This window comes from Notamacropus eugenii, chromosome 2 (assembly GCF_028372415.1).
Source record: "Notamacropus eugenii isolate mMacEug1 chromosome 2, mMacEug1.pri_v2, whole genome shotgun sequence".
NCBI lineage: Eukaryota > Metazoa > Chordata > Mammalia > Diprotodontia > Macropodidae > Notamacropus > Notamacropus eugenii.
In genome coordinates this window covers 32842592-32862880 of record NC_092873.1, presented here as the reverse complement: position 1 = coordinate 32862880, position 20289 = coordinate 32842592, and the positions used below count along the sequence as shown (strand labels likewise).

The 20289-nt window shown below is 38.5% G+C and overlaps 1 protein-coding gene and 1 pseudogene across 1 annotated transcript; both read right to left on the bottom strand.

Moving 5' to 3' along the window:
- Positions 1 to 1688: 1688 nt before the first annotated feature.
- On the bottom strand, positions 1689 to 2718 carry LOC140523457 (olfactory receptor 5F1-like). The gene has a single exon (XM_072638322.1). It carries the CDS (start codon positions 2631 to 2633, stop codon positions 1689 to 1691), a length of 945 nt encoding a protein of 314 aa, XP_072494423.1. The 5' UTR covers positions 2634 to 2718.
- Positions 2719 to 8242: 5524 nt separating this feature from the next.
- Positions 8243 to 18392, bottom strand: LOC140522601 (aquaporin-3 pseudogene; annotated as a pseudogene).
- Between the last annotated feature and the right edge of the window lie 1897 nt (positions 18393 to 20289).

The window sequence follows — 20289 nt, the reverse complement described above, 5'->3', positions numbered from 1 at the left end:
TCGTTTATCTGGAAATGGTCAGATTGGATACATGATCTTGGTATAATGAGACAATTTCCAAAAAAAAAAAAAAATCAAAAGAACAAGAAACATTACTTATCAGACTTATGGATAAGTGAACAATTTATGAATAGAGAGGTTCTACACAACAAATTTAGGTGTAAAATACATAATCTCAAATGCATTTAGTTAAAAAAGATTTCGTACAAATGAAAATAATATGGACAAGATTAGAATGAGAGTAGAAAAGTGGGGAGAAATTTTTGGATTTATTGGAGAAAAGTCTCATTTCTCAAATATGTAGGAATAAGAGCCATCCTGCAACTGATAAGTGACCAAATGCTATGAATAATCCATCTTCAAAGAAGGAATCAAAAGAATATACTCATAAAATGTGTTATTGATTAGAGAAATGCAGATTAAAATAGCATTGAGATGTCATTTCACATCTATCATATTGGCTAAAATGAAGGAGGGAAGAGTGACAATGTTGAAGAAGATGTGGAAAAATTGGGACACTAATTCATTATTGGTGGAATTGCAAACTGATTCAAAAAGGTTGGAGAGCAATCTGGAATTACGGCAAAACAGTTACCAAACTTCTTATACCCTTTCACCCAGCAATAACAGTAGTTGGTCTATTATTAAAGATGAATAGGGGAAAAGGAAAAGAACTTATATTTCCTACAATATTTATAGTAGCTCCCTTTGTGGTATCAAAGAAGTAGTAATAACAGCTTTGTCCATCAACTGGGTAATGACTGACCAGGTTGTGGTAAGTGATTTTGATGAAATACTACTTCATTATAAGAAATGGTGATCTCAATGATTTTACAAAAGCTTGAAAGACTTGCACAAATACTGAAGAATAAAATGAGCAGAAGCAAGATACCACTATTTATTGTGGCAAATGTTCTCTAATTTTTGCAATATATAATTTGCTTATACTCATCTTGGATAGGAGTGGTTATTATAAAACAATTCAGATAGTCATGCAACTGACAGGGAAGCACGTAAGCCAGTTTTTTTAATTTGTAGAAATGGAGAACAGTTGATAAACCACCTTTTACCTTTTAATCTTGATCTATCAACTCCACTCTTACATATACAAGAAAAAGACTTCAGACATATCTCAATCAGACTTAACCAGCTAGAGAATTCATTTATCTGGCTCTTGTGATTTATTAAATGATCTACAAACATTTTTTGATTATGTGCTATCAACGATCCAATTGTTGACCCATTGTGGCACTACTCATCCCTCCCCCCAAAAAAGCCTTGATTTCATATTAAAAATCAGTGTTCTTGTCTAGAATATCTAACCAGATAAATATATGATTCTGGGAACTCCCCATAAAGTTTGAATACTTGTAGGGTATATTATCTGGAATTTTCCCTCATGTTAGAAGCATGAGTCTCGCTCCCCCCAGAAGCATTTAATTCTATTTTAGTTTAAATTATTTTTCTTTTACTAATTTGTTTGTGTATTTATTGGTTTCACTGCTGTGGCTTTCATTGCCATGGTGTTCTCCAGAATTCGTGAAATTAGACCCCCGAATGTTAAATCGTTCCCCCAAAAGGGGGAAAAAGGCACAACCAACCTTCTCAGCCTATTTCAGTTAATAAGATAAAGAGAGGTTAAAATAGATGTCGCCATAATAATTTACTTTATTATCATAAGGAAAAAGTCAAATAAGTGTCAGCATACTTTTTCTAGTGATAGCATTTTTTAAGGTCCTCTTCACTTCTTCATTTCTCAGGCTGTAGATTAAAGGGTTCAACATTGGGATAACCACTGTGTAGAATACCGATATCACATTTCCTTGAGTTGGCGAGTAGCTTGAATTTGGACACAAATAAGTAACAACTGAAGTTCCATAAAATATAACAATGGCTGTAATATGAGAAGCACAGGTAGAGAATGCTTTATGCCTCCCTTCAATTGAATGCAAGCGTAGAATAGAAAAGAGGATATAGATATAAGAGGTGAGGATGAGCATAAATGTTCCTAGCATAGTTGTCCCAGCAAAAACAAAAATGATAGTTTCATTCATTTGAGTATCAGAGCAAGAGATTTTTAGTACTGGGGGAGTGTCACAGAAAAAGTGATGGATGACATTGGAGTCACAGAAGGATAAGCTACTTATGTGACTCGTATGAATAATTGAGTTCAGGAAACCTGCTGTGAAGGCCCCCGTTGCCATCTTCAGGCACACCGTCCTTGACATGATAACTGGGTAAAGCAGGGGATTACAGATGGCCACATAACGGTCATATGCCATCAATCCAAACAGGACATGCTCAGTGGCTGCTAAGGCAATAAACACATACATCTGCAGAAAACAGCCAGTAAAAGAGATGACTTTCCTTTTAGACAGTAAGTCAGCTAACATCTTTGGAGTGATATTTGAAGAGTAAAAAATATCAGCTAAGGACAAGCTGGTTAGAAAAAAATACATAGGTGTGTGGAGTTGAGGATCTATCTTGATTAGTATAATCAGCCCTGCATTTCCCATCATTGTGAGAGTGTAAATCACCAAAAATAATACAAAAAGTACCACTTGAAGTTGAGGTGAGTCTGTTAGCCCTAGTAAGATGAATTCAGTCACAGCAGTATGGTTTTTTCCAGACATTTTTTCCAAAATATCAGTATAGTCCCACACTGTGAAATCCTAAAAAAAAAAAAATACAATGAGAGGAGGCATGACTTAACTGAAGAGAAAGTTTTAGGGTCTTGGAATTACAAGGAGCTGCTGATATAAATTCAGATTGCGAAGAGTGAGAAGTGTTTCTCCCTAACCTCAGCAACTCATGAAGCATGTGTTTATATAAAGATGGACTTGTTGTTTTTTTTTACTTTACTAATCATCACGTTTCCTCAAGATCCTATGCCATGTGGTAAGACTTTAAAGGTCAATTACTAAAACAAATATGAAATAGTAACATATCTGAAAAAGAAAGACATTAGCAAAATATGGTGAGAAACTTGAGAAAAATGAAAAAAAGTAACAGTAGAAAAATTACTTATATTATATCCAGAGGATATGCTCTTAAATCATTATATAACCTGTGTGCTCTTTGGTATATCATAACCTCTTTGGGATACAGTTTCATCATTGTATTTCTGGGGTGGGGGTTTAGAGATTACACTGAATGATTTTAAAGACCCATTCCAAGTTGAATTCTCTCATCCCGTAATCTGCTTCCTTGAATTTATAGTGGTAAGGTTAACCTAAAATTAATTTAACCTTAAATGATGTTTGAGCAGAGCAGTTGAGGAAAAAGAATTACTCCTAATTCACTCAATCATTCAGTCAACAAGCATTTATTGAGTATTTCCCATATGGCAGGATAGCTAGATGTCACTGTGGAAGCACTTCTCCTGGAATCAGAAGACTCATCTTCATGAGTGAAAATTCAAGCTCAGAATTTTTCTAGCTATGCAGCCCTGGTCTTGTTACTTAACCGTGTTTGCCTCAATTTACTTTCAATAAAAAGAGGTAGAGAGGGAAATAGTAAATTGCTCTAATATTTTTGCAAAGAAAACTCCAAGTGGGTTCACAGTTTCAGACATAATTGAAACTACTGAAAAAAAATAACACTTTGTGGTAGGCACTAACCTTGGCTCAATGGATCATGCACAAGCCATGAAAACATTTGTCCTGTCATTGTAATGTGCTCCTGCATGGCTTAATACTACCACCACTGAAGGCACATAAATACAAGGTATAAAACATCAGAGAATTAATTTGTGTTGAATTAATTTGAAATTATTATGCGAAGCAACTGGATTTAATATCTGGATCTGGCCATTATGAAGTTAGTGATGGTATGAAACCCAGTTGTTCTCTCAAAGACCCAATCACTTGAAATCTATAATTAAAGGAATGATACATTCACTTGCTGCTTTTTTGGAAGAGGACCCCTGGAAAAAATAAAGTACTTTCTTTAATTAAAAAGAAGCAATTATTTTGCTGACAGGAACCACAGTGTTTCAACTTATGAAAACTCAGTTCAAGATACGGAACAAAATATACATACCAAATCTATAGGACCTCATGATAGAAATGACACATGCCCAGTAATTCAAATAGATATTAAAAATAATTTCCACACTCTCTGTCTCATCAGGTCACAGGGCTTGATCAGTTGTACAACTTCATAGAACAATATTCTTCTCTCGAGCTTCTCATTGTTAACTTTCCTCAAAGTTCCTTCAACTAGAGATTCAGTTTTCTCTTTATACAAGTTTAACTCCCAGTGCTATTAAACCTTCTTTGGGGTAAAACGAGATTTGTTTTGCTTCAAAACTTCTTTGGGAGTTTATCTTAGGGGAATCATTTCGCCAGAATATGATGAAGTAAGGGAATATGAAAAGATTGCAGAGGGAAATATAAGTTCATTCCTTTTGGTAAAATGTCTTAGGGATAATAGTTAGATTCATATCTTCTAAACAATTTATCCAGTGAACTGGTAAAAGCATCATGAAAAGCTAATGAAATTTGTTATTAATACAACAGTAAGATATACAGATAACACTTTACATGATAAACTGTTGACTTGTTTCAGTCTCATCTGGCTCTTCATTGCTACATTTGGGATTTTCTTTGCGTGTAAACAGGGTTATAGGTTGATTCAATGACTTGAAGGAAGCATAAATGTTAAGCTAACACAATTTATAATTAACCCAACAGATAGCATATCAGATGAAAAAGAGGGTCTAAAAGGATAGTAACAATTTATGACATTGGAAAAAATTAGTAAAATTAGATTTAATAGGGAAAATATAAACATGCAGCCTTCTATTCAAAAAATAACTTTGAATGGAAAATATGGATAGAGAAATTTATGTAAAATATATTTTTGTGATTCAAATTCAGTATTAATCAATAAGCAATCTAAGACTGAATTAATCAAAGTAGAATTTCTCAGACTACAGTGGTTACAGTACTACACTGTTTTTGTTTGTTTGATTGTGGCCCATATACATTTGGAGGGTTTTTTTGGTTGTTGTTTTTCTAGGTGAGCTTGTTAGAAAACACATTCACCACCTGGCCAGTATCCAAGGGAGATCAACTAGGATGATGAAGAGATTTCAGATCATATCACAGGAGGACAGGCTGAGTGAACTGAAAATGATTCACACATAAAATGGAGGGTTTGTTAAGCAGGTCATGAAGAGTGTCTTTAATAATACAGGGGATAGACACACTTGTTCCAGTTAGGTCCTGAGAAAAGACTGGGAAAATTTCAAAGAAGTTTAAATTATCATTATTTCTTATCTGAATAGGAGAAATTTTGCCATCAAATCACAAAAGGAATGACAGAAGTCATCTATTATAATCTCATTTTATGGTTGTGGAAACTTCGACTTAAAGATGTAAAGTGCCCCTAAAGTCATATGTGTTGGAACAGGGATGTGGCTAAGCCCATGACCTCTGCTTCCACATGCAATGTTGATTTGATTGTCAGTGCTTAATAAGAGGAACAACCACTAAGGGGAATTGAAAGTTTTGAGTTAATGGATTCTTCTGCTACTGGTCCATGCGGAGAGCAACAGATCAGTCCCTACAATTTTCAGCATCTAATGGAAATTTCTGTTTGACATATAATAATGTTTTTTTAATAACATGGTTCCTCCTTGAAATTTTACTCTTCTTATACTTCAGTCCCCTCCATCAACTCCGATATGTGGCTGTCCTTGCTTATATACAATATCTGGGAAATGCCACTCCAAATTCAGCCTCCATTTCTTTGCGCTTGCTTTTTGGTATATCTGGACTGTTCTACTTTCCTCTTAGTTTTCCCATTTTTAATTAAGATTTAGGCAAGTTAAAATATACTGGAGATAGCCTGTTTCTCAGAGGTAAGACCCAACAAACTGGCTACATCCTGTACTTTACATAACAATAATCCTTTGCACTCAGGTTGATAATCATCCTATGGCAAAGTGTATTGCTTGGTGAACACCTGGTGTTCACTGAGGTATTTAGTTCCTGCTTTTTCCTCAGGGCCATCCATCACATATTCATAATCCGTGTTCCTTCTCACTGGGAGATGCTGCAGTCCTGCTCCCATTACAAAATTCAGTTTCTGTGCCCTGCAGGGTGTGCATGATCCCCAGGACTTGGGACAATATTGTTCTCACAAGACTGTGGTCCAGTCCAAGATGTGTATAAGACCTGCCTTCAGTCCAGCATGTTAAGACCTCCTTCTTAAGAGGGAGAGTTTCCATATGCATACATCACTAATGTATTAATTAATTAAGCTTCTGTTTTGTATCTTGAATCTCCTGTCTCTACCCCGCTGTTTGTTCAGCCCCCATCACCCACAGGTGAGAGGTTGGTTCCAGTCTGGTTGACAGGTAAAATCCTACTTTCTACAGCATGTTTCTCCTGCTCTCACCCTTGTTTCCAGCCTCTGCTTTCTTAGCTTATGAAACTTTCTTCCCTCTGCTCTTGTATATTTCAAGAATCTATTTACGTGTCTACTCCTCTAAGACAATATGAGCTCCCTGTGTTTGGGCCTGTTTTCATGATTCTTTTTTCCTTTACGAAGTGCAAAGAGTTTTGGCCAATACATGATATGCAAAAGGTGTTTAGAGAAGATCGTAAGGGTATCTAGGTACTGAGCCTGTTTGCTTCTTATAGAATTCTGTTTATTTTGTTTATATTGGATTTTGTTTCATTCACCAATATATCTCAGATATTCATTGAACCTGTACCATTTATCTATCTATCTATCTATCTATCTATCTATCTATCTATCTATCTATCTATCTATCTATCTATCTATTTATCATGTATCTATCCATCTATCCATCCATCCATTCATTTATTTTTCTGTGTAAATATCTTAAAAAAAAGGAAAGAGTGTATTATTGTGTGGGTATCCACACAGCAAATAAGGAGTATTTAAGGAATAGGCATCCTCATCTGAGTCATCCAGAGAATGCCTGGAGACAATGAGAAAATCCAGGAGCAAGGAACAAGAAGCATGGGACTGGGAAGGAAGGCCCTGAGTACAGCTGTAACATTTGCCATAATGAAACATACACCTTAATTTAGCACATACCCTCTCAGGTCATGGTTTGGCCTTGGAACATACAAATGGATTCTACCTATGTGCAAACCTCTGAACCTCAAATTGTGAGTTATCCCACAACACACACACACACACACACACACACAAACAAACAACGCTTGGCAAATTAATATCTCTCTGAAAAGGTTCTTCTATTCTCTGCAACTGTCTTTCTTCTGGTCTCTCTCCTTTCTAGGACATATACAACTGTATGTTCCCTCTCCCTTACACAAATATATTTTCATTGACATATATCTGTAATCCCTAATATACACGGACACACACACACATAGACACACACACACACACACACACACTGCATATTTGGCCTTCTCTTACATTTGCACTCCTCTCATGCAGCTAACACGTCTGCATTTAGAATCCCTTTCATTTGAGCCTCTCCCATATCAAAGAATCAATGAATGATTGATTGATTGATTGAATGAATGAGTAGATGAATTATTCTGGGACTTTCTTAAGGCTAAAACGCCCTTGTGCATCTCTAACTACCTTCACAGCTATGTATCTCTCAAGTATCTGGACCCATTCACACATCTGCTGAGCTATTACCCATTGTCTTCCCCTCTCCTTTTCCCTCTGGAGCACCATCCAGGAACTCAAAGTAATATCTTCTTTCTGGGAAATATCTTACTTCAGGTCTGTCAATCTTGGACCTTGTCTTAAATCCAATATCCCTTGTGAATTCATACTGACTACAATTTCCAATGATGCATTTACTGTAGGGAGGGAGAATAAGTTTAAGGGGAGTTTTATTGCTAAACATAGCCTCCAGGAAAGGTTGCCCAGGGCAAGAGAACTGGGAGAGATAGGGACCTGATAGATGAGGCTATGGCTGATTTGTGTAAGGGAGAGGGAACATACAGTTGTATATGTCCTAGAAAGGAGAGAGACCAGAAGAAAGACAGTTGCAGAGAATAGAAGAACCTTTTCAGAGAGATATTAATTTGCCAAGCGTTGTTTGTTTGTGTGTGTGTGTGTGTGTGTGTGTGTGTGTGTGTGTTGTGGGATAACTCACAATTTGAGGTTCAGAGGTTTGCACATAGGTAGAATCCATTTGTATGTTCCAAGGCCAAGGTAGTGTTGGTTCCTAGGTGAGGGAATGTGGATCCTGGAGGGAGAGAGGATTGTAACTCTGAACTCATACCCGTTCTTTGTGTTTCATGTGAGCCAGATCTAAGTTCTCCTGCTCTGTGGAAGGAAGTGTAAATCCCACCAGGTAAAATCTCATCATGAGCTGATAGACTAAAGCTCCACAAACGGAACTAAGAAGTATTGAGACAATAGAGATCAATCACCAAATGTCTAGTCATGCCTAGTCATAACCAGAGCTGAAGGCCATGAATTTACCAGTAACTAGGGACATCAAATCAACAGTAAGGGCTTCAAGACCTTGGAGAACTGGGTTGTTGTTGGGTCCACAAAAGCCAACACACAGATGAAAACGGATGCTATGCCAGTGATCTGGTCAAAAAAGTCATTGATCATGTCCAAGTGACCAGAGGGATAGCTGGTAAAGAATCCAACAATGCCACTGGGGTCAGAGACAAAGAGTTCATCATCAGCAAATGATCAAATTGCATCATAGTAAAGCCCAAATATGCCACTGGGGTCAGAGACAAAGAGTTCATCATCAGCAAACGATCAAATTGCATCATAGTAAAGCCCAAATAACAATACAACCCCTAGGAAGTGTCCCGTTCCCCACTATCTGGTTCAGTGCATAAATGCGGATCTTGATTCCAGGCTCCCTTGCAGGAAACACATAGCAAAGACCACAGTTAGATTCAGGTGGGTTCCAGACTCTTGGCCAGCAATAAGAATACCAAGAGTGACTGCAAGGCCAAAAGTGAAGTAGAGGGTAAAAAAGCCACCGTGCATCCCTTTGCTCAGCACAACCTGTACCAAAGGGTCACAAATGAACTTCACCAGTGTGAGTGTCTGAGGCTTTCATCTAGGTTCCAGTGCAGCAGCAAGTACAGGACCTGCATCAGCTCTCTAAAGCTCTACACTAGCTACTTCTGAAGGAAGGCCCATGGTACTGAATGGGGGCATAATACCATGGAGCAAGAACTCATGGGTAAGAGCAAGAGCACATGCAGGAGCTCAATAGGGAAGCACATGAGCTTCAGGTGTCAGAGAGGACCTTGTTAGAGAATAGAGGACAGTAACAGTAACACTGCTACCGCTCCAGTATACGCATTTTTTTTTTTTTGGTTTCTTTGTAGCAGTTAATTTACATTGGTTTAACTACTGGAAGAAACTATTATAATTGGTATCAGGGTCTTTTCCATTGTCCATTTCTTCTTTTCAATTTTCTTTTTTTAAATTTATTTATTTAGTTTTAGTTTTCAACATTCATTTCCACAAGATTTTGAGTCCCAAATTTTCTCCCCATCTCTCCCTGCCCCCCCCACCCCAAGACACCGTGCATTCTGATTATCTCTTCCCCCAATCTGCCCTCCCTTCTATCACAACCCTCCCTTCACTTATCCCCATCTCCTCTATTTTCTTTTAGGGTAAGATAGATTTCTATACCCCATTACCTGTATTCCTTATTTCTCAGTTGAATGTAAAACAATTTTTAATATTCAGTTTTAAAACTTTGAGTTCTAACTTCTCTCCCTTCCTCCCTCCCTGTTGGGGGTGTAAGCTCAGTTTTCACGTGGACAGTCTCGGGCAGGTAAAGGTGAGGACTTCTAAACCTCAGAGTTCTCATGAGGCCCCCCCAGGGAACAGCTGGGAATTGAGGCGTGAGACACGGGCTATCTAGTGCATTTCTGCCTCTTCTCAGTGGGAAACTTGATGGGGAGAGCATCCCACCCTTGAGATTGGCCCATGGTCTGAGCACACCTGTTGTTGACTAGCTAAGGGCTGAGAGCAGGCACGGTATTCACGTGCAAACTATGCAGCAGGAGAGCTTAAGTAGGGACAGGAAAGCCTGAAGGCGCTCTTCACGCTGAGGGGCCCTTAGAGGGCAGAAGGTTCTTCCCTTCTCCCGCTCCCATCCTCTTGCTGTACGATCTTTGCCCCTTGGGAGGAGGAGGATTCCTCTCTCCTGAGGAAGAATTCACCCTGCACATGTAACTAAGATCCTGAATAAAGCCTAACCCTTGTTCGACTCTGGAAAGTCTCTTCTCTCAACACGTTTATCCGGTTGATCCCCGAAGACCTGGACGACAGGTAAGAAAAGGCTCAGGTAGCCCTTCGGCCTCAAGGCCGAACACCTCCCCACCCATCCCCACTGAGAAGGCAAGCAATTCAATATAGCAATTCAATATGTGTAGTTATGCAAAAGACTTCCAAAACTGTCATGTCGTGAAAGACTAACCCTCCATCCTATTCTGCCCTTCATTTATCCTATTCTCTCTTTTGACTTTGTCCCTCTCCAAAAGGATTTACTGCAAATTAACACCTCTTCCCATTTGCCCTCACTTCTATCATCCCTCAACACATCCCGCTTATCCCTTTCTCCCCTGCTTTCTTGTAGTGTAAGATAGATTTTCATACAAAATTGAATGTGCATATTATTACCTCCTTAAGCCAAATGTGATGAGAGGAAGCATTCCTTTTCCCCCCTCATCTTCGTTTGTTCCCCTCCATTGGAAAAGCTTTTTCTTTCCTCTTTTATAAGAGAAAATTTCCCCCATTCCATTTCTCCCTTTCTCCTCCCAATATATTCCTCTCTTATCCCATAATTTTGTTATTTTAGATATCATCCCTTCCCATTTAACTCAACTTGTGTCCTCTGTCTACATATATATCATCCCACCAACTGCCCAGATACTGAGAAAAGTCTCAAAAGTTGCAAATATTATCTTTCTATGTGGGAATATAAACCGTTCAACTTTAGTTAGTCCCTTATGATTTCTCTTTCTTTTTTACCTTTTCATGCTTCTCTTGATTCTTGTGTTTGAAAGCCAAATTTCCTATTCAGCTCTGGTCTTTTCATCAAGAATGCTTGAAAGTCCTCTATTTCATTGAAAGATCATTGAAGTATTACACTCAGTTTTGCTGGGTAGGTGATTCTTGGTTTTATTCCTAGCTCCTTTGACTTCTGTAATATCACATTCCAAGTCCTTTGATCCCTTAGTATAGAGGCTGCTAGATCTTGTGTTATTGTATTCCCACAATACTCAAATTCTTCTTTCTGGCTGCTTGCAACATTTTCTCTTGACCTAGGAACTCTGGAAGCTGACTGCAATATTCCTAGGAATTTTTCTTTTGGATCTCTTTCAGGAGGCAATCAGAGGGTTCTTCCAATATTTATTTTACTGTCTGGTTCTAGAATACTGCAGCAGTTTTCCTTGATAATTTCATGAAAGATGATATCTAGGCTCTGTTTTTGATCATGGCTTTCAGGTAATCCCATAATTTTTAACTTGTCTCTCCTGGATCTATTTTCCAGGTGTGTTGTTTTTCCAATGAGATATTTCAAATTACCTGCTATTTTTTCATTCATTTGGTTTTCTCTTACAATTTCTTGATTTTTTCATAAAGTCATTAGCTTCCATCTGCTCTATTCTAACCTTTAAGGGATCATTTTCTTCTGTGAGCTTTGGAACCTCCTTTTCCAATTCTGCTTTTCAGGGCATTTTTCTCCTTATTGGCTTTTTGTTTTGTTTTGTTTTTGTTTATTTGGGGTTTTTTTGCAATTTGGCTTAGTCTATATTTTAATGTGTTTTTCAGCATTTTCTTCTGCATTTTTGGGGTCTCCTTTAGCAAGCAGTTGACTCGTTTTTCATGATTTTATTGCATCACTCTCATTTCTTTTCCCAATTTTTGCTCTGCTTCTCTTTACTTGATTTTCAAAATCATTTTTGAGCTCTTCCATGACCTCAGACAAATTCATATTTTTCTTGGAGGCTTTAGATGGAGGAGCTTTGACTTTTTTTTCTTCTGTTTGCATGCTTTGGTCTTCCTTGTCACCAAAGTAAGATTGTATATTCTGATTCTTATTCTGGTTTTTGCTCGTTTCTCCAGTTATTTACTTGATTTTTGAGCTCTTTGTTAAGGTAGATCTCTGCTTCTGGTGGATATGGGGATGTACCCTCAGCCTCTCGATTCCTCTACAATCTGTGGATGTAGAGCTCCAGAAACAGTCGCTGACTCTCACCCTGCTGCTGCTGTGGCTTCTGTGAGTTCCTCTGTCCCCTTTCCCTTCTGCTGCCCTGGGGCTGAGGCTGGACCACTCCACTCTCCCACACTGATCCCACAGGCTTTTTCTACTGACCTTACAATTTCTCCTTGGCGTTTTGGTGTCCTGAAGTCTGGAAAGTGCTATAGGTGTGAAAAATTCAGTCTCCCCAAGGCTTGCTCAAGTCCTGTTTGTGCAAGCACGGCCCAAGCTGGACTGCGCCCTGCCCCCAGACACTTCCCTGGGACCTTCCAGGCTGTCTTAGGGTGGAGATTTGCTTCACTCGGTCATTCTATGGGTTCTGCTGCCAGAATTTGCTTAGAGTTATTTTTAAAGGCATGTGGCTGGACTTGGCCAGATGGCTCTAGAAAGTCCTGGGTCTACAAATTTTAAATAAATATCTACTTTCTTGAGGATGTCCTAGACTTCTTCAGGTCCATTTTATCTCAAGAGGATGAATCCAAATCATGAATGAGACTTTAACTCAAGCCACAAACACCTGGCCACTGCATAGACTGAAGTATCACATTTTGTCAATGCAGACTGTATAACTCAAACTATCCTTTAGAACCCACTAGCTGATGTTATCAGGGTACTCTGTGAAGTTAATCTTCACAATAGATGCTATGCAATACATCCCAGTGAAAATGATTTATGAATGTTAAATGATGTAGTCACACTTAGGGTCTTTAGAGACTTGGTATCCATCCCTGAACCAATCCACATTTACAAATGCTGCTCCATTCAGCTTCTCAAAAACAGAAGTTTCCTCCTCAAAAATACACTTAATGGTCAAGAGGATGAAGTCCACTTATTTTACTATGGCTATTGATGATTTTGATATTTATACATCAATCATTCCTCATTTACCCTACAGATTAAGCTCAATTTTCTTTTGAAGGAAAACAAAAGAAGAAACAAAAGAAATCTGGTGCAGAACCTTATGTATTGATGTTCACAGTAGTCTGTCAAAGCAAACTCACAACTTTATCCTTGGATAAGAGTCACCTTTTCAAAGTCATCTTTAGATTTTCTATAACTGAGATTTTAAATTTTTAGAAAATTTTTCTTTCCCAATGTTAAATTTATTATTTATTTTGATACAATAAGCTTATTTTAATGGTACTTATATTATATAAATATAAACTCCCTGAATTTATTTGACTTTTGAATATTCAGCATTATTCACTATACAGCATTAGTCCCTTAATTCATAAACTATTATTGTTTTTACCCACCACATTCCCATTCCACATTGAGGAGTTTAAGATGGGCATTACCATTGAATATAACATAGCAGCCATTCTGCCACATTCAAAGTAGGACTTCAGTGAAGTCACATACAGCTTCCTGATTTGTAGAATGTAATGATAATTCTTAGGTAAGAAACACAGAATTTGAAAGCTTTTGGCTGCCCCTTCAGCTGACAACATCTGCACGATTAAGATGTCAAAGTGGAGAACTAATAGGGGTTAAAATGCAGAAATGAATTTTCACACAAAGGGAAAATATACATTTTGCACAGTCATATTCTTATTTCTTCTAAGAGCACTTTCTTTGGAGATGTGTAATGGCAAGTAAAATAGGATCTTTTCCTGTCTGTGTTTTACTAAAAATGTCTGTGATTGAAAAATGTGACCTTTCCACCCACTGACGGACCTACCCATTGTGGGAAGCTTGATTGAGGGAGTTGTTTTGTAGGAGGATCTCAAGTACTTTTTTTTTCTATTGAGGCACTGGGTCAGAGGGTTATGCCCTCTGGCTGTAAAAAGTATGTAAATACTCTGAGGGTGAGGTTTTACTTTGGGGCTTACTGACTGGATGAGTTTCTTCGGCCAGAGAGACTCTAGGAATCCATTAAGGAGTGCTCACCCCCCTCCTTTGGCTAAAACCAGAAGTAGATGCTTCCTTCTCTGTTAACTATGTAGGTATGTAGTGGTCAGACATTTTGGAAGCATGTGTGTTGACTTTTGATTTCTCTGTATTTTCTATGAAATTTTGATTTTCTCTGATACCTGTGCTTGATAAGTGACTGTTCATCCTTTGAATGGTGCTTTCTTTTATGAATGCAGATCTAAAAACTTATGATAGCTGGACCACCTGTTTATGTTGAGGTGCTTGCTGTTACAAGGTGAAAGTGAAGAAAAATGAGTGGGAAATAGGATAGTGGTAGGCATAAGAAAATGAAAAAAGAAACTTTTTAAAAAAGGAAAAGTATCAAATGATTAATACACTTAAGCAGAGAAAAAGAAAGTGCAGAAAGAGACATTAAAATGGAAGAACTGGAAATTTGATGTCAAATTTAAAAGCTACAATATAGAAATCAAAAACAGGCTGTGTCTATATAGGAGAGATTTAGGCTTTCTAGAAGGGCTTTTGTGGTGGTTATTGCTGCTGTTCTTTGCATTAAGATTATTAATGCTTGCTGGTGCTTCTCAAGTTCATAATAATAAATTTACACCATTAGGCATAATATAAAACGCATTTAACTTCTTTCAGGACAGTGAAATAAATGAGAAAGGGAGGCGAATTGTGGCTCCGTATTACTTTTATCCAAGGATACGTAACAAATATTTTTAAAACGTATTTTAATAGAGACTTTGAAATTTTATATAAGCAACTAAGCTTCCTTAGTGATTTGGTATGCTTAAATGTATTTATTTCATTTCACAGAGACAAACATGAATACACCTCATATCACTAACTCACTTTTTGAAAATGCATAATGGGGGGAGGAGCTAAGACATCCGAGTGGAAAGACACACATATGCTAGCTCTGAAACCCACAGCCCATAAAATACCTGTAAAGAAGAATTCCCAACAAATTCTGGAGCAGCAGAAGCCACAGAGCAGAGGAGATTTCTGTTCCAGGGAGACCTGAAGAACTGAAGTGAAGGGTCCGTCACGCACTGGACCCAGAATAGAGCCCAGCCCTGCTTTGGCCACGCAGCACCAAGAGGAGCAGATCTGAGCAGGCTTCAGGGACAGAATCTCCAGCAGCCATGCAGGTCCCTCCACCCACAGGTAGCAAACGTCAGAGAGAGAGTCTTCTTGGCTGGCTGAGAGGGAAGTGGGGTGTCCCCATATCTCAGGTCCCCTTGAGAGGCAGCAGTGCACAGGGGCTCCCAAACCAAGCATAAACTCCCTGAGGGAACCAAGCCTTGTGTGGCGGCCCTACCCCCACCTGAGCACCTGACCTTAATCTCACACTGAATAGCAGCCCCAGCCCCACCAAAAGCCCTGAGGCTAGGAAGCAGCATTTGAATCTCAGACCCAAAGCGCTGGCTGGCAGGATATGGAGGCATGGTGGGTGTGGAAAGGACACTCAGAAGTCAAATCACTGGCTGGGAAAACTCCCAGAAAAGGGAAAAAAAAATAAGACCAGAGAAGGTTACTTTCTTGATGAACAGATATCTCCTCCCATCCTTTCAGATGAGGAAGAACAATACATACTGTCAGAGGAAGTCAAGGCTTCTGCATCCAGTACTTCCAAAATGAGTATGCAGTGGGCTCAGGCCACAGAAGAGCTGGAAAAGCGAGTCAAGAGCTTGCCAGGCTTACCATCAGGGAAAGACACAGAAGTCAAGGCTTCTGTATCTCAAACATCCAAAATAAATATTCAGTCGTCTCAGGTCATGGAAGAACTCGAAAAGGATTTTGAAAATCAAGTTAGAGAGGTGGAGGAAAAACTGGAAAGAGAAATGAGAGAGATGCAAGAAAAGCATGAAAAGCAGGTCAACACCTTGCTAAAGGAGACCCACAAGAATGCTGAAGAAAATAACACCTTGAAAAATAGGCTAACTCAATTGGCAAAAGAAGTTCAAAAAGCCAATGAGAAGAAGAATGCTTTAAAAAGCATAATTAGCCAAATGGAAAAGGAGATTCAAAAGCTCACTGAAGAAATTAGTTCTTTCAAAATTAGAATGGAACAGATGGAGGCTAATGACTTTATGAGAAACCAAGAAATCGCAAAACAAAACCAAAAGAATGAAAAAATGGAAGATAAAGTGAAATATTTCACTGGAAAAACAACTTACCTGGAAAATGAATCCAGGAGAGACAATTTAAAAATTATGGAACTACCTGAAAGCCATGATCAAAAAAAGAGCCTAAACATCATCTTTCATGAAATTATGAAGGAAAACTGCCCTGATATTCTAGAACCGGAGGGCAAAATAAGTATTCAAGGAATCCACCGATCACCACCTGAAAGAAATCCAAAACGAGATACTCCTAGGAATATTGTGGTCAAATTCCAGAGTTCTCTGGTCAAGGAGAAAATATTGCAAGCAGCTAGAAGGAAACAATTCAAGTATTGTGGAAATACAATCAGAATAACACAAGATCTAGCAGCTTTACTTTAAGGGATCAAAGGGCAGGGAATATGATCTTCCAGAAGTCAAAGGAACTAGGACTAAAACCAAGAATCACCTACCCAGCAAAACTGAGTATAATACTTCAGGGGAAAAATTGGTCTTTCAATGAAATAGAGGACTTTCAAGCATTCTTGATGAAAAGTCCAGAGCTGAAAAGAAAATTTGACTTTCAAACACAAGAATGAAGAGAAGCATGAAAAGGTAAACAGCAAAGAGAAGTCATAAGGGACTTACTAAAGTTGAACTGTTTACATTACTACATGGAAAGACAATATTTGTACCTCTTGAAACTTTTCAGTATCTGGGTAGTGGGTGGGATTACATACACACACACACACACGAACGCACACATACACACATACATACACGCACACACAGAGACAAAGAGCACAGAGTGAATTGAATAGGATGGGATCATATATTTAAAAAATGAAATTAAGCAGTGAGAGAGAAATATATTGGGAGGAGAAAGGAAGAAATGAAATGGGGCAAATTACCTCTCGTAAAAGAGGCAAGCAAAAGACTTTTTAATGGAGGGAAAAAGAGGGGAGGGGAGAGAAAAACATGAAGTTTACTCTCATCACATTCAACTAAAGGAAGGAATAAAATGCACACTCATTTTGGTATGAAAACCTATCTTACAATACAGGAAAGTGGGGGAGAAGGGGGATAAGCAGGTTGGGGGGGGAGGATGGAAGGGAGGGCAATGGGAGGAGGGAGCAATTTGAAGTCAACACTCTTGGGGAGTGACAGGATCAAAAGATAGAATAGAAGCAATGGGGGGCAGGATAGGATGGAGAGAAATATAGTTAGTCTTACACAACATGACTACTATGGAAGTCATTTGCAAATATACGCAGATATGGCCCGTATTGAATTGCTTCCCTTCCAAAGGGAATGGGTGGGGATGGAGCTATGAAGAGAAGCTGGAACTCAAAGTTTTAAGAACAACTGTCGAGTACTGTTCTTGCTACTAGGAAATAGAAATACAGGTAATGGGGTATAGAAAGTTATCTGGCCCTACAGGGCCAGATAGGAAGATAGGGACAAGGGAAGGGAGGGACGATAGAAGAGAGAGCAGATTGGTGATAGGGGCAATCAGAATGCTTGGTGTTTTGGGGTGGGTGGAGGGGACAAATGGGGAGAAAATTTAGAACCCAAAATTTTTTGAAAATGAATGTTATAAGTTAAATAAATAAACTTAAATTTTTTTAAAAAAGAAAATGCATATTTTCTTTATTCATATATTCTAACTTGTTTACTTTTCATTAGCACATACTATTCTTCTTATGTTCATGTTTTCATTAGTTGATAAAGGCCAAACCAGATTCCTTTTGATTCTTTAGATTTATTAATCTTAGTTTTTTTATAGTATCATTTAACATTAATACGCACCTGTATGCAAATTCCTTTTTTTACTCTGCTATTTTCATATCTTTTATATTAATTGCTCTTACTATACAATACCATACAATACCTGTAAAAAAGACTCTCAACAAATTCTAGAGCAGCAGAAGCTACAGAAGGCAAAGTGAAAGAGATTTCCAGCCAAAGGTAACCTGGTAGGCTGACAGAAAAGGTCTATACTATGGGATGCTGAGCAGAGTGGAGCCCAGCTTTGACCATATGGCACAGAGAGGAACGGGACCAGAAGAGGTCTCCAGGGCAGAATCCCTAGCAGAGAGCGTCTCAGAAACCCTCAACCCACAAGCATGAAAGAAAATTTCAAAGGTCAGCAAGAAGGCTTACCCAAGTGGGCGAGAAGGGAGCAGGGTCATCCCTAGCATGGGCCCCAAGCAGCTACAGCAGCAGCAGCAGCCAAGCAGCAGTGCTGCGTGACAGTGGTCGAGTCAGGCAGCAGCCTCCATTGTGGGACCTGCTCAACTTAAAGCCCCTGGGGGAATTGAGCAGATGATCTGAATTTCAGCCTGGGCCTGGTCCTGGAGTGAAGAGGAACACTAGGACCCTCCTCTTAACAAAGGATTTAGAAGTAACTGGCAGAGAAAATGCCCCCAAAAGGGGAAAAAAAACATAAGATCATAGATTACTTTCTTGGTGAACAGGTATTTCCTTCCATCCTTTCAGATGAGGAAGAACAATGCATACTGTCAGAGGAAGTCAAGGCTTCTGCATCCAGTACTTCCAAAATGAATATACAATGGGCTCAGGCCACAGAAGAGCTTGAAAAGCGAGTCAAGAGCTTGCCAGAGGAGACCCAAAAAATTCTGAGGAAAATAACACCTTTAAAAATAGACTAACTCAATTGGAAAAAGAGGTCCAAAAAGCCAAAAAGGAGAAGAAGCCTTTAAAAAATAGAATCAGCCAAATGGAAAAGGAGGTTCAAAAGCTCATTGAAGAAAATAGTTCTTTAAAAATGAGAGTGGAGCTGAGGGAAACTAATGACTGTACAATAAACCAAGAAATTACAAAACAAAACCAGAAGAATGAAAAAATGGAAAATAATGTGAGATATCTCATTGAAAAAAAACAATTGAATGGAAAATGGATCCAGGAGAGACAATTTAAAAATTATGGGACTACCTGAAAGCATAGACACCATCTTTCATGAAATTATCAAGGAAAACTGCCTTGATATTCTAGAACCAGAGGAAAAAATAAATATTGAAAGAGAAACTCCTAGAAATATTGTGGCCAAATTTCAGAGTTCTCAGGTTAAGGAGAAAATATTGCAATCAGCTAGAAAGAATAATTCCAGTATTGTGGAAATGTGGTCAGGGTAAGATAGGATCTGGCAGTTTCTACATTAGAGGATAGAAGCACTTGGAATATGATATTCCAGAAGTCAAAGGAACTAGGATTAAACCAAGAATCACCTACCCAACAAAACTGAGTATAATACTTCCAGGGAAAAATGATCATTCAATGATATAGAGGACTTCCAAGCATTCTTGATGAAAAGACCAGAACTGAAGAGAAAATTTGACTTTCAAACACAAGAATCAGGAGGAGCATGGAAAGGTAAACAGGAAAGAGAAATCATAAAGGACTTTCTAAAGCTGAACTGTTTATATTCCTACATAGAAAGATAGTATTTGTAACTCTTGAGACTTTTATCAGTATTTGGATAGGTGGAGGGATTGTGTACGCACACACACACACACACACACATATAGACAGAGAGCACAGGTTGAGTTGAATGAGAAGGGATGAAATGCATAAAAATGATAAAATTAAGGGATGAGAGAGGAATATATTGGGAGGAGAAAGGGAGAAATAAATCAAATCACTCATGAAAGAGATAAGAAAAATGTCTTTCAATGGAGGAGAAAAGGGAGGAGGTGAGAGGGAAAAAGTGAAGCTTACTCTCTTCACATATGGCTTAAGGAAGGAATAACATACTCACTAAATTTGGTATGAAAATCTATCTTACACTACAGGAAAGTAGGGGAGAAGGGGACAAGTGGGATAAGGGGGATGACAGAAGGGAGGGCAAATGTTAGTCTTACACAACATGACTATTATGGAAGTCTTTTGCAGAACAACACATATATAACTTGTATTGAATTGCTTGCTTTCTCAGTGGGAATGGGTGGGGAGGGAGGAAGGGAGAGAAGTTGGAATTCAAAGTATTAGAAATGAATGTTGAGAATTGTTACTGCATATAACTGGTAAATAAGAAATACAGGTAAAGAGGTATAGAAATCTATCTTTCTC